Here is a 15,206-nt window from a genome sequence, read left to right on the forward strand (position 1 = left end):
TGCAGATCCTCTCAAAGCCACAGAAGAGAGATGTTGCTCTTGATGCCAGTGTCAGTTCTAAGTGAAATGCTCTTGAGGCCCACAGGTAACAGAGATGTCACAGCTGAGGAGCCTTGGTGCAGCAATGAAACAGGCAGTGGCCCTTGGCTGACTCTCTTCTTTGGTCTCAGCAGTGTGAGCTGGAGCTGTGGCTCTTGCAGCCAGCTCAGGACCCTTATCAGTGAATTCAGGGCTTGCAGCATCTCAGCACTGCCACAGCAGTGCAGGGAAAAAACTGGAGCTAGGGCAGGCTTGGTCTTCCAAAAGTGGTCACAGGGATACAAGATTGGGACTTTCAATGGCCCAGAAAAAGAAACACAATTCAATGCAGCAGAGTTTTCTTTGCATGTAACTGGGCCAAGCATCTCATAAAAGTACAGTGAGGTTCTGTTGCTCTCTGTCCTTCTTGGTCCCAAGTTAAAGAGAAAATTTCTTTGGTACATGCTTTCACCAAGGTAACATTTGAAAATACCTGGTGGGGTCTGAATCACACCTATGGCAGATACTTGGAATGCAGCTTTGGAAGAGGCATTGCTATGGTACAGAGATAAGAGCTGGCTGGGATGAAAAGTAATAGCATATTACACTGGTGTGCTATTTTTTGTTACTTGTTACTTCTGCTAAAAAAGTACTGTGTACTTTTCAGAACAGGATGCAATAAAGTTAAATTAAATTTGTTTTGATTGATGAAATCATAAATATTTCAGTAATCTAGGTCAACCAGGATATGCTTTCTTAGAATTACCTGAACTAAAGGTCCTTCTTTTAAAGTTTTGCTTTCTACCTTTTTTTTTTTTACAAAACTGTAATACTAAAAGGTGTTTGTAATAGCCTAGAGAAAGAAATACAGTATATTACAACCATGCACTGCATCACAGAATTCAGCTATCTTATTCCTTAGCTTATCAATTAAAAAAACCCCAGAAACCAAACAGGAAAAATTAAACTGTAATACTTTTGATGAAGATGAATGAACTTAAAGATAGCTTTATGTTGGAGGTCAAACTGCACTGAGCTGCTGCCTCCACAAATAAACACTCTGCATGGCCATCCTGTGAAGCCTGTGATGGCAATTTATCTTCAGGGAAAGCTGTACCTTGCACACTGTCAGTGTGTGGAAGCAGCTGTGTTCATTTACTGGTAAAGATGTCTCACACTCGGGCCCTGCAGAACAGAGCTCTTTTCCCAGGCAGGGAATGCTTGGGTGAAGGTCAGATGAAAAGGCTTCTAGGCAGATAGGGAAATACACATAGAAGTGTTTCACAGCCCTTCACCAGAAAATGAATGAATAAAATTAACAAAAGCTGCAAGACTATGAATTAGAGATACTAAATGAATAAGCTTTTAATGATCTAATCTTGATAGAGTTAAATTCCAAAAATGTGAAATTGAGAAATAATTAGAAGTTTTAAAATAAACTGAACTTTGTAATGACCGCTGCTTCCTGATAAATAGCAATGACTGATAACTGTAAACATGACACAGTAAAATAATAACCTTTAGCATGTGAAAGCTATAAGGAAATCTTTGACAGCTGTAATCACCAATTCTGATGAAGAAATACCCTTTCCATTGTAAATAGCTCTTGGTTGAAACCATTTATTTAATGCTAGTAGAAATATAAAAAGTGAATTTGTCTTCAAGAATTGATTCTGCATGGTGAGTGTTGTAGCAGTTTGGTTTAAAATGAGCATCTCCACACTTGGTGTAGAACAGAGAAGAGCACTGCTTGGCATTATGAACATAAGCAATAAATCCACACAAACTATTTATTAGTTCCAATAAAATCAGAGCGTATCGAATTATTCAAAATTAAGTCCTCTCTGTTGTAAGCATAATTTGTACTTCCACGTAACTTCAAATGTTGTCCTGTTTTCCTTAGACAAAGAAAACAAGAACCAATCATCATTTGCACTTTTTGGATTATAAATCTTCTCCCCAAATTTTTGTAGCTTTTTGATTTCTATTTCAATCCATGACCATTAAGAGATTAAAAATTATGAAGCTTAAAATTTCTTTTAACTGCTTTCAAATTCTCGGTCACTGGGACATTAAATTATTATTAAAAATGCAGATTTAAAGAGGAAGAACACTGAAAAATGGAAATAAGACCCACAGGAAACCTGCTGTATATACTGAAGAGACATTACAATTCAGATGTATTTTATCACTAATTCACAACTTGTCTTAAAACCAAAGAACTGAAAATCTCAGTAAAAAGAAATCAAGCTAAAAATGGTAGATACCTTGAGACAGTGAGGTAGCTAAGCATGCTCCTAAGTCTAAAGCACATAAAACTTAAACTCAGTGCACTGGAAATTCCTAAGTATTTTGTTTATTATGGTTCATGGGATGGGTGATAAATATCAATTGCCATTAACACTTTTTGTGATCAAGAATCACTGTCAGCTGACACACACAGATACCAGTTTTCTCTCCTTTTACTGGTAGAATCACACCAGCTTGTTGTGGCTGAGCTTGTAACTAAAACCATCAGGGTGCAGATCTTTTCTTCCAATATCTGCATCATCTCTGTCCGTGAGAACTATTCTGCCTCCCCAGCTTGTCTCATGCCACTGGCAAATTTGCTAAACAAACTCTTTCCCCCCCCCCGCCTCTCATCTATAATTTCAGAACAACAAAGCTGAGGCAAAGAAATATACAATTCTGCTGACTTCTGCAAGCTATTTTTGGAAGGTTGGAGAAGGAAAATAAGAAGGATGTGATGCTGATTTTAGCTTATGTAAAACATTTGTTTGAATTCATATTCAGGAGCCTGAGAAGACACGCTAGATGCTCTCATGCAAACACAGGATTCAATGGGAATTTTGTTAAGGTTTTGGCTAAGTGGGGAAACTAGAGGGAAGGAATTCTTTGTGAGAAGTAGTCTTAAGTAAAATCTTATGAAACAAATGCCAGATTTTCACCACTATTTTACATACCATTCTGTGGAACTCTAAAGGTGACAGACAGCCAACTCAAAAACTGAAAGTCCGTCTCACATGGGAGAGAGCAGAGGACACTTGCTGCATATCTGGGCAAACATATTTGAACCTCACAGATCCATGGACCACATCAGTGGTGCTCAGAGCCTTTGCAGGATTTTTGTTTCCTGGTTTCTTCCAGGTCTTAACATCTTTTAAAGGACCATGATGAGTGAGTGAGTCCAAATACAGCCTGTGCCAAGCTGGGGGCTTGAGCATTGCCACGGAGTGGGAGGCACAACTACATGGGGTCACCCACTGCTGTGGGACTGAAAGGCACACCTGAGCAAAGGTAACCTTTCATCTGACTTTTTCACTTTCATTTCTTTGGCTTTCTGCCCTTCTGAGAACAAGAGAAGGAAGAACTGAGAGGGAATCTTGATGTGCATAAATAACTGCAGGCAGGGATCAGAGCATGGACTGGGCTGTGCTCCACAATGCCCAGCAAAGGACAAGAGGCAATGTGCAGAAACTGATGCCCAGCAAGTTCATCCTGAACATGAGGAAGAACTGCTTTTCCAGAAGGCTAACAGAACACTGAACATATTGCACAGAAAGGCTGTGGAATCTCATTCTCTGGAGAGATTCAAAAGCCATCTGAACACAATCCTCAGTAATGTGCTCTGGCAGAGAAACCAACAGAAAAGATTTCACTCAAAAACTGAACTGTAAATCAACATATGCCACCTTACCTTCCAAATGTTCTGTTGTAACCAGTCCTAGTGCTACCATGAAGGCAATTTTCTAAGGAAAAAATAAATGTGTTAGATTTTCTACTATAATGATCATGGTAAGAAAATAAATAAAATTAGCATTGACAGAATGAATCCAGCAAAAGCCTTTTAGAAATGTATCTTATTTGGATGCATAGTGATGTAAAGAACTTAAACTGAAGATTTGCCTGGTTTAACTTTGAGATATGCCTGGTTCTCCTTGTATGACTATATAAACTCAAGCAGGCCAAAGGTGTCTGAAGGCAATGCTAAATGACTACTGATATTACACAGCACAGGACCAATATTCAATTCAATCAGTTCAATTTCACATTGCTAGCTGGATTGCTACTCAATCCTTTAGTGAAGTAATTTTGTATTATTTTTTACAATCCGGACATGACACGCTGCTTTTATTGGATATGAGCAAGCTGTATGAAGTGAAACAAGTATGAATTGTACACCACTGAACAAGACATCAGAAGCATATTGAAAGCCCCCTCCCATTAAAAAACAAAACAAAAACCAACCAACCAACCAAAAAAACTCCCAAAAATTTCTCTTCCCAAGTTTTAAAAATAACATGATGTCTATGGATTGTGAAGACATATACTGATCCAATATTTTTCCTCAGTGGGGAGTGAACAAACATCTCCCACTGACACTGGTGAACTCATTTTGCAGCTCAGAATCTGATCTAAAATATTACTCACAACTCTTCTAAACTATATATGCACAAAACATAGCTTCATACCAAAAAGTCTTCAGAACATGCTGATGCAGTGATAGGACAAGTATTAGAGAAGATTCTAAAATTTCTGTCAGTGGTTTCTCCCTGGAAAATTTTTCCTTGTAGAAATGTTTTGCTGAAGTTTTTATTGCATGTTTTTGATGAAAACTGAAATGACACTGTGTTGTTCCAAGCATAAACTGAACTGAACTCCTTGTTTTCAGTCACATTTGTGGTACTTTTGGGGCTTTCTGCTGTGCTGAATGATCTTGTTAGATTTTCATGAGGCTCAATTCCACAGGAGAGACAATCTGACTATGAAACTCAAGCTCTTGGGAAATCCAAGCAAGCAAAACCCACAATCCAAGTCTGAGGAAGTGTACAAAGGCCACAGGAAGATGCAATTATCATACCTCAAATAAAATGTTTAGGTTTAGGTCCAACTAAAACACAGTGTTTAAGCAGTAGAAGGTCAAAACATTGTTTCATTCAAAGAGTGTCAAGAGAACATGTTTCAACACTTCCAAGTCAAAATTAGTCTGTAATAAAAGTAACACTGGCAGGATATTCTCAGCACTGTGAGCAAAAGTAGTAACAATATTTAGGGATAGAACCAGGAAGCTGGAATAGTTAATGTGTGTTTTCTCAATGGAATGCAGAATTCTTGCATTACCCCAGCATTAAACTCTAGGGAAAGCACAGATTTTCTGATGCCTCAGCTGGAATTTGTGTACTGGAATGTTTGCTAAACAATGTCCTCTCTTTGTGCTGAAATTGTTTGAACGTGTATCTAACTAAATGCAACATACTTGCTTAAAATATGAAGAACCATCACAAGTAGACTTGATAATTGATAATGTTTAATCTCATGATTAAACACAGGAAGTGTTAGCTTTTATGGGGACTTGAAAGACAGTTCCTCTTAAAACAATCCCAGTAGGAGCTGTATTCTTTTGAACAAGCATATTATATTAACAGCCTATTTGTTTTTGTGGGTTTTGCTATTTCACACCCCTGCAGCTCACTGGATTCAACTCAAAATCTGACTTCCACTGCAAAACTTTCATTTCAAATATTGCAGGGTCTATTGTTTGTCCTCTGCACAGGAAGTTGCAAAACCAAGACTTTTTTCCTCCAAATTTTCAATCCAGGCTTAATTCTAGCATTTTAGCTCACAACTGCTATATGTCTCTCTTGTGCTTAGGAAGAATTAGAACACCAGTAACTAAATAACCAGTATTTAGGGCAGTAGTTTTTCTTTTAGATAAAAACAATTTAGAATTAAAATGTTGCCAGATAATTTGCTAATAGGAAATTTTAAATGATCAAAACTGTTTTGGCAGAATTATGCTTCTCTCTCTGTGTTGAACTCGGGTCTCTTCAAGAAAAAAGAAAAGATTAACCCTTCACCCACCCCAAACAACAAACAACGTCCAGGGTATTTTCTCCCTGGAGGAGCAGCTCCTTTTTGTAATTTGCCTATTATTTACAGAAGTCATCCTGGTGGGAGGAGGCCCATCACTGGATCCATCATCATCACTCTCCATCCCCAGGTGCACCCCACTGATGGGAAGCAGTGGGTGCCTCCTCCTCCCCCTCAGTCCATGATGAGCTTCAGGGCTGAGCAGCAGAATGACCAAGGCAGGAGTTAAGGACAGTAATGATCCTTGCCCTTCTCTTTAGATCAGGAACACCCAGGACCTGCATGTGGGATTCCTGGGTACTGGAACTCTGGTTATTTCTGCTTAGCTCCTTTCGAATTGTCAGTGTGGGTTGTTAAATCCCAGTCTCTCCCAAGTTCTGTACAGAGCCATATTGGAGCTCCTGCCTCAGTTTTCAGCTTGGAAGATAAATAAAAGTGAGAAGTGCCTTGAGTGCCTGTTTTCTTTATAAAAATACCATGCTGTTTTTGCTTTAAATTTAGTCATCTGCTTCTAAGCCATGAGTGCTTTTAGAAATACACAGTATGTCTTTTCATGAAGCAAAACAAAGATATTCATAAAAGCATTTCATTTTGTAATTACATGTTCTGTTTATGTCATTACATGTATTTATACTAATTATGATGTTAGTTCTAATTACGCTAATTGCATAAATACATGATAATCAACTAAAGTTTACTTTCAAAGAACAAAAGAAATTAACTCTAGACCTATTTATGGCTGTACAACAAATCTATGAAAAGAACTGTCATAGTTTAGGGCACAGTGTCAGCACCCTACCCAGAAAATTGAGGTTTTTGAGACCTCCAGTAAACAGGAACAGTGTCTGTGGTTAGAAAAAGGTCATTGAGATATTCTAGTTAGCAATGTAATGAAAATCTGACATTTTTTAATCCCATAACAAAAGTGTGCCCAGTCCAAATGCCTCCTCCTGCATCTCTCTGAAGGTTTTTATTAATTATTTTTTCATGGGGATAAGTTCCAGGCAAAGAAAAATAGATGTTTTTTCCTAGCATTCTGTTTCTGAACAGGGCCTACTGGTCTTTCTGCCCATAAGGTGCTACAAAATAAAGAAGCTTTTGGAAATACCTGCCTAAACAAAACAGCACTCTACAGTCCCATCATTTCATGGTAATGAAGATTGATATAAGGGTCAGATTTTAAACTTGGGAGGTTTCCCAAGCATAGTTTTTCAGAGCTTCTACATAGAGCTGTGATATTTTGGGCTAAAATATTTATCCTTAATACTTTTTTAACCATATGAACCTCTTAAAATGGTGAAAAATTTGACCACATGCATGCCTCAAGTAACACAGTTTATATTGTAATAATCTTCCTACACCTGCATCTCCAAGGATGCTTTTGTGCTACACATTTATTAGACTAGTGAGGTTTAAGATTTCACAGGAGCTGAGCATTTCCACAAAAGAAGATTCAGTCTGTATAACTTCTCAAACTGCCCTAAAATTACACCTAAGATATGTGAACATAGCCAGCCAAAACCCAAAATGTCTGTTAGAGACCCCATTTCTACAAAGAATTACAGTTTATAGTTCTAGTTTAAATCAAAATTATAATTCCCAAAAGAGATTTAGTCTCATTACCTGCTTTCTACTCTCTTATTCAATTTAAAGGATTTTAATGTATTTCAGACTAGAATCTTTGTACATATGGGAAGACATGTACACAGCAAATGTAGGAAATTATTAATACAATCTAAAAATCTCAAGATTCATTACAAAGAAGATGTTAAAAGCTCAGCTTACTAAAGAAATGTTAATTCCACCTCATAGGCAGCCTCTAAATCTGATGCTATATGTTTGGTAACATGAAATATCTTAATCTTGTATACACTTTTCACAAGAAATCCAGCTACAGCCATGGGGTGCCTACATTATTATGAGACCTTTAGGTATTATGAGACCTCCAAGTCTTACGTTTTGTGACAGTGGAAGGCTTGAATGGTGCAAACCAAATTTGTCAGGGCACTCTCTGACAGAGAAATTACCCTGATTGCAGAGATTGAGAGATGAACAGCTGACAGACCCATAAGCACAAATAAAGTAATTGCATATGCACAGGGAAGAAAGTTTAGATTTGGCCCTATAACTTAACCATATTGTAGCTCATTTATTAAAAATTTAAAAAAAAAATCACCTCTGGATTTTCCTCCTTTTTCTTTTTGGTAGCAGGCAGTCCCTGAGATGACTCTTCAGGAGATTTCTTTGTCTCCAGTTTACTTTCTGTCTGGGTTTGGACTTGAGGTTGAATAATGATAACCTAAAAGGCAATGCACAAATAAGAGAATTCACTATATGAAAATTTCTGCCTGAAACCTCTGAGTCCTCTTTGAAGGGTTACTTGATACCCTACGTATAAGAAATGTAAGTCACAAGTCAAAAGCATAAAACAACAGGATACCTAGGTTAAGGTCCTAAATCCATACTTAGGTTTCTAAAAGTTAATTCTTATTGGTGCATTATAAACCTGCAACAGCCTAAGTCATTTGATCAGTGCCTCTGAAAATTAGGACACTTTAAATTTAGAGGACTTGTGATGGTGGCTGAGAAACCATGCTTTAGCATTTGTGTTAGTGATTTTAAGGTCTCTCCTTTGATTTTATTTTGTGTACAAGTAGAAGAGATGGGATTACTAAACTTTCAAGCCCAGTTTGATCTCAGTTGTAGCAGTGTTTTTTCAGAGTAAGTACATGAGGATGGGAGAGAAGGAACTCCTCACACAACTGAGATCAGACTTCAGACCTCAGCCTTTACATGTTATAAGCAGCAGATGTCCAGTTTTCTGTAAACTAAATAAACTACATGTTTTTTAAATTAAATTTAGGCCTTGTTTAGAACCTATAGGATTATGACACAGACCTCATTCACACATTTATGGTAGTCTATCCAGCTGCTTATATTTGAATTATCACATGAAGAATTACATGATGTAGGTCACATTATCTAGAAGCTATTAAATTAAAAGTAATGAGTTTCTGCCCACAGAACTACACATATTACTTCATACCTATAATCAAAAGGACTGTGGAAGCTTCCAAAGAACTTCCCAAGGACTACTGCCTTCTAGATAAAGATTATTAGATTTGATCACTAGGCCTTTTCCATCTACTTCGTTGCTCATTTTCAGTCAATGTCATTTAAGTGTTAGATACATTATCTCAACTCAGTTGCTCTAGAAAATTCAAGAGCATTAAAAGGCATGGTTTTCTGAGCCAGCAGTCATTTTAAGTAAGAGAAAAATTATTTATGTCAAAGAAATGGGGAAGAGATGTCTGCTTTTATTTACCTTAAAAGCCATCCTACATCCTATATATTTTTTTAGTGCTGTATGAGAACTTGTGCTGCCAATAAGATCAAAAGTAGCAGGATCCCAGTAGTAAACTACTGTGAATTACAGTAATTCATTCAAAAAATAATTAAACTACAGTAAATTACAGTGAATACAGAAGCTTGGTACATTAGCAGCCTGTATGGAATCTGTCTATGGTATAAGAGTGGTGAAGTTCTTGCATTCCAAAGCTGAAAAGTAGTACAAAGATGAAAGCAGTAATTCATAGCTTGAATTTTTTTTCTTTTTACTGATTCTTCTCCTGGTCAGTTCTGAAACCCTGAGATCTCATTTTGTTTGGTCTTCCCCTGAAAGAGCAGAAGGGAATCTCTGATTATTTTATGTACTCCTTGGGGTCAGTCAATAAATTGAATATCATTGTATCATTGAAGAGGGAGTCCACAGGAAATCTGAGCCTGTAATAAAATCAGGGATTTTATAAGTGAGAATTGGCTTAAGGAAAGAGAAGTTCATACGGTCCCGTTAGTATCAGCCTACATAATGATGTATTTCGTTCCCAGTAAAAAACAGGCTTGTACACAAATAACAGTCTGCTAGCTTCTATGTGTCTGTGTAAGAATTTTCCCATTGCTTTCTGATTGTTTTGTTCAAGAAGACAGCACTGACTGGCTGTACACTCCCAGGGCAATATCCTGCTCGTACATAGAAAATCTGAGCCTGTAATAAAATCAGGGATTTTATAAGTGAGAATTGGCTTAAGGAAAGAGAAGTTCATACGGTCCCGTTAGTATCAGCCTACATAATGTGTTTTGTTCCTGGTAAAAAACAGGCTTGTACACAGATAACAGTCTGCTAGGTTCTGTGTCTGTGTAACAATTTTCCCATTGCTTTCTGATTGTTTTCTTTGAGAAGCCAGCACTGACTGTGCCCTCCCAGGGCAATGTCCCGCCGTGCCTGCAGCAGCCCCGGCCCTGCTCCCGCGGCGCTCACCTTGCTGTCGGCGCTGATGAGCAGCGGCTGCACCTGGATGCCGTCGCTGCCCCCCGGGCCGGCGGCGCTGGAGCTGAGGGGGCCCGCATGGCTGGGGGAGGTGGAAATGATGGCATAGGCCACGCCGGCCCCGCTCAGAGGCGATGAGAGAGCCGCGGGCTCGGCGGCGCCTTGGGGCTGGCTGGCGCGCGTTGGCGCATGGCCCACGGTGTTGTTGGCGGTCGGGAGGGCAGGGCTGGGGTTCTTGATGCTCACTATGGTTGCCTTCTGGAAGGTGGGAGGCTGCTTGGAAGGTTGGTCTCGGCACGGGGAGATTGGGAGGCTGTCTGGAATCAGGGTCTTTGGCCTAACCTAGAAACAAGAGAGTCAGGTGTTATTAGGCACAAACTCTGCGCACACGAGTTGTCCCAGTAGAATCTCTAAGTGCATTCACCATGGACCAGGAGCATCTGGAAAAACAGAATGTAGCAACTGCAAGTAGCCAACCATTCATTTACTTGTAGATATATTCCCAGCCCTTCTCAACTGGACCATTTTGAAGTCCTTAACTCACTGCAATGCTAAACAATAAGTGAGAAGAAAATCAAGTCCTTATTTTGATTAGTACACATCCATACAAATGCTAGTCAAGTCACATCTGTTTCTCAGTAGCGATGTGTAAGCCAAAGTCTTGGCAAAGAATGGAAAGCTCAGATGCAAACATTTTCTGTTCTGAAGGACACTTTTGCTATGAATTCAGAAGAGGGAGATGAATCTTTAAGGGAGCTGGGGGAAAGCATTTACAGGGACAGTAAAGTCCCTGTATATTGGATCCACAGTTTATACCGGTGGACTGGTCAATGAACACCCTCATATGTTTAAGACAAGCCGTGTCAAATGGAGAGGAGATCAGTCACAATCACTTAACTCACAAAAAAGAAATAAAATAAAGAGAGGGATACAAGAAACCCACAACCACCAAACATCATATTTTGTTGAAGTTATTAAAAAGCTAACTTACAGCTGCAGGTGGATGCAGGAGGAACTTCCATGAATGGAAGAGGACACTTTGCCCTGCTTTGCAACAGCTCCTTTTTATATAACATATTAGTGTATTTTAACATAGTTATAATAAAGAAATAATTCAGCCTTCTGAACTGAGTCAGACATTGTCATTTCTTCCCATTGGGTTCACTTGCATTTACAATACATTGGTTTAAACCCATGAGTTCACGAGTTCCTCCAGCCAAAAACTGTCATGTAGTCTACCAGGATCTACTGTATCTGTCACTCTTAATTGCACTTCTATATTTAATCAAAAGTGTAATTAAAACTAAATGCCTATATATATATATATATTCCAGCTATATAATTATCTTTTCTACTGCATGATCTACTCAGTGAATCCTACACACACCCATAATACACATCCTGCAAGTTATGGATGAGCACATATTACTTCACTGCAAAATAAGCTCGGCCTGTACAGATGATGAAACAAACTTAATTTTCCAAAATAATAAATTCTTTATAAAGTGCTGCATACTGAAATTATCTGATAGGACATACCAAACTGGTACATCACAGAGCATATGCTGAGCACTTTCTGCCACCATGTGACACAGAAGAGGGATAGCTGCTTTCATGGACTAAGCCTCTGAAAACTCCCTCCCAAGTTTACCTAACCTTGGGAGACCATATTTATTTGCAATAACAGAGCAGTAAAAAGGATTGACTAGAGAAACAAAAGTTTCAGGTACTCCTGAGTTGAAGTTACAATAATTTACAGTGAAAATAACATTTATTTCAAAGACATGCAAGTGTGAATCCAAAAAAGAAGGCAAATGTAGAAGCCCCTTGTGCTCCAACACCTATGAATGTTCCCCTCAGAATATAAACACTAAGGGTAAACATTTAATAAATAGCTGCATGAAAGACTTTTGGCAGAGTGTCACCTAAAATCCCACAGTTATTTGTGGAGATAAATGATATCAGCTAGGAAGAGAGAGAAAAAAAAGAAGGGAAAAGGTAGCATAAATTCCTTTCCCTCATGGTAAAACTGTAGCTTAAATTTGGGAGATGAAAGGGGGACAGTGGCACTAGCAAAAGTTTGGAAGCTGGCAATCACTGAAGAAGAGGTAGAATAAAGCTAGAGCAGGACAGGGACTGCCCTGCACATACAGAGTATCAAAAAGTAATTTTCTACTGAAAGCAGACACCAGTCTTAGTCACAGGAGTTACAGAAATAAAAGGCACCAAAGTCGAGCAAAAGAGTAGAAAAGAGAAAGAAAAAGAAATAGCATGTATGTTACCAAAAGAACACTTCAACTCTTGGCAAGTGTGGCAAGTAACAATTCTCCTGTAGCTCAACACTCCTTTCCCCAAGTATCTTTCATTTAACTTCTGACAGCTGTCAAAACAGAACGTGATACTACCAGGGCTCAAAATACAGAAGAGAGAGCTGCTTCTTGAATATAATGTTTTCCTAAACATTATATGTATAAAATATAAATATATTATTGCAGCCTAATTGTTGTTCTTGAGTTTCCTCAATATCCAGAATAACAGAAACATTTCATTTCCTTTCCTGTGGAAGGGCTCAGACCGGTCCTTCTCAGATGTGCAGGTGAGCACATTTTCCAGGAGATATTCTCCAGTCTGAGCACCCACTAGGTGGCGGCTGTTTGCTTCTCAGACACGGAAATGAGAGATGCACAGAGCGCTCTGCTGTCCAACAACTTCTAATTCAATATATCTTAAAGAGTTTCAGATCAGGAAAGAATCAGCTCCTGTGACTAACACGACTTCTTGTATATCCCATATTATTAAGCTCCATCCAGATGTCCCTATATGAAACTCAAAGGCTTCCATTTCCCCAAAATGTCATTCAAGCTCTCCAAAGCACACATTGCTGAATTCTGCAGAGGTGAATGAACTGCTGAGTGCTGCAGGTGGGAGAGCCTGATGTGTGTCACTGCTGACACAGGAAAATATGATCATGGGCAACCCATTTCCTGGGGAATTTCCTCCCACTGAGCTGCTGGTGGGAGCTGGTTGCTGGGTGCTTGGGACAAAGGGGGAATTCTGTTTTTTGGGGGGTTTTCTCTCGGGACACTGGGGGGATTCGGGCTGGGGGAAGGGGCTGGGTGTAGTTGCTGGTCCTGTCTCAGTTGTTTTTGGAGGAGGATGATCAGAGCTGCTAGGAAAGGGAATTCCACTGCCGGAGCTGCTGCTTCTGCATGGGGTGAGCCTCTGCTCTGAGAACAGCCACCGAACTGGGACCTTATTCTCATGTGTAATATGGGTAATTCGTGCCTATAAAGTGATATACACCTAATGGTTTTATATGGCCAAGAAATACTTGTATCAAGCACGCGAGTCTGAGTACAAGGGGCTGCCTCGCATATGTCGAAACTGCTACAAGAAGGAGGAGGATTTCATTTACAAACAAATAAACGTAACTCACTGGAGATGGGTCATTTCCCAAGGTGATCCTAGGAGCTCCCAAGCGATGATCATCTTGATAACCATCCAAGACTGAGATCACTAAAGAGACACATCTCAATGCCAAGTTCCCATAACTCAGTCAGGGATGTACATCGCTCTCGGAGTCTTGCTCAACCCAACACAGAGAAAAGAAATTCTCTGAATATGTGGGACTCTAAATGGAAAGAAAAAGCTGATCACAGAGTTCTCTACACCAAGAACTTCTACTCTTGAGAAGTCCTCAAGATCCAACCTATACAGGTATGGGGAAAAAGGAGAAAGGAGGAAAGTCACATAGCTCCTCCAATCTCTGTGGGCAATCCTATGTAGTCCTAAAGGACAGGATTTAATTAGAGCAGTTGCATCTGTGACAATCTGCAGGTGATATGAGAATTGTTAAGGGCATTTCTGGTAAATGTGTTCTCCCTCAGGCCTGGGAAAGAAGGGAAGTTAACACAGTGTACTTCAATTACAAACTCAAAAGGGATCACTGTGACCCTTCAGTTCACAGGCTGGCCATATAATTCCACAAGAAACTGAAGACTGATTTTAAAAGAAAATACTAAAGACTTCTTAATGAGGAAATTGTTAAAATGTTTTGGTTTGTTTTTTTTTTTTTAATGCTTGTGACTGGCATTTTATAGCAAGGTTGAATTTGCCTAACTTCAGCTTCCATTCCCTGTATCTTGTTATAGCTTTGTCAGCAACACTGAGGAGCCCTCCCCTTCCCCTGTATCAGATATCAGCTGGATCGTGCTCAGCATCCATCAGTCCTTCATACTAGCAGGGCTGATCTGTATGAAAGTAAGTTTTTCAGCTCAACACAATATCACATTGCCTTTGAGAGAAAGACTATTATTCACACTTTGTTTTCACTTCACCCTTGTACTCAGAGCTTGAAAACAAAAACTCAGAATGGATTTGGCACAATTCATATGTCACAGAGGCAAAGTGCTGGGAGCAGCAGCCAGAGCTTTCATTCTTGAAAACTGTAGAGGATTACACAGAAAACATTAGCAATGGCTGATAAAATGAGTGCAATATGGGGTAATCATATCCTTCACCAGAATGAACAGATGCACACTGCCTTCAGTAAAGCTGTGCTTATTTATGCCAGCTGAGGACTGACTCCCTCCCTCTTCTTTTTTTATCAGTTAAAATTAGCCACCAAAAAATTTCTCCTTAAATTTGCAGCAGTGACACTTGCTAAAATCCAGGTTGTCCCACTCATTCAAATACATGTGTTTGCATCTTGTTTCATTTTTAGTTCCTTTCCCAATAAGCTCCTATTATCTTCAGCCTGGTCTGAGACCACTGTCAAAATAAACAGTTTATTTTCTTCCCACAGGGAAGATTTCTTTATTTTCTTCCTTCTCCTTGATGGGGCTACATAAAAAAGAAGTTACTCTTAATTGTAGAAAGCCCAGGCAATATGACCCGGAATAAGTGAATCCCATGTTCACATACAAGTTAAGCTTCTCTTTAGCATATCCCTGGAACAGTGGCCTGTGAACCTACAGAAGGACATTGTGAA

At 39.2% G+C, this 15,206-nt stretch overlaps 1 protein-coding gene across 1 annotated transcript in view; it reads right to left on the minus strand.

The window, feature by feature from the left end:
- Nucleotides 1-15,206, minus strand: part of PHF21B (PHD finger protein 21B) — a 160,433-nt gene that overhangs the window by 15,074 nt on the left and 130,153 nt on the right. Inside the window, exons 7-9 of the mRNA XM_085569100.1 lie at nucleotides 10,208-10,558; nucleotides 8,066-8,188; nucleotides 3,716-3,767 (exon numbers count right to left, since the gene is read on the minus strand). Of these exons, the coding sequence (XP_085425226.1) occupies nucleotides 3,716-3,767; nucleotides 8,066-8,188; nucleotides 10,208-10,558 (526 nt within the window). The remainder of the gene's footprint in view (nucleotides 1-3,715; nucleotides 3,768-8,065; nucleotides 8,189-10,207; nucleotides 10,559-15,206) is intronic.

This window comes from Lonchura striata, chromosome 1A, assembly GCF_050655825.1.
Source record: "Lonchura striata isolate lonStrDom1 chromosome 1A, ASM5065582v1, whole genome shotgun sequence".
Classification (NCBI taxonomy): Eukaryota; Metazoa; Chordata; class Aves; order Passeriformes; family Estrildidae; genus Lonchura; species Lonchura striata.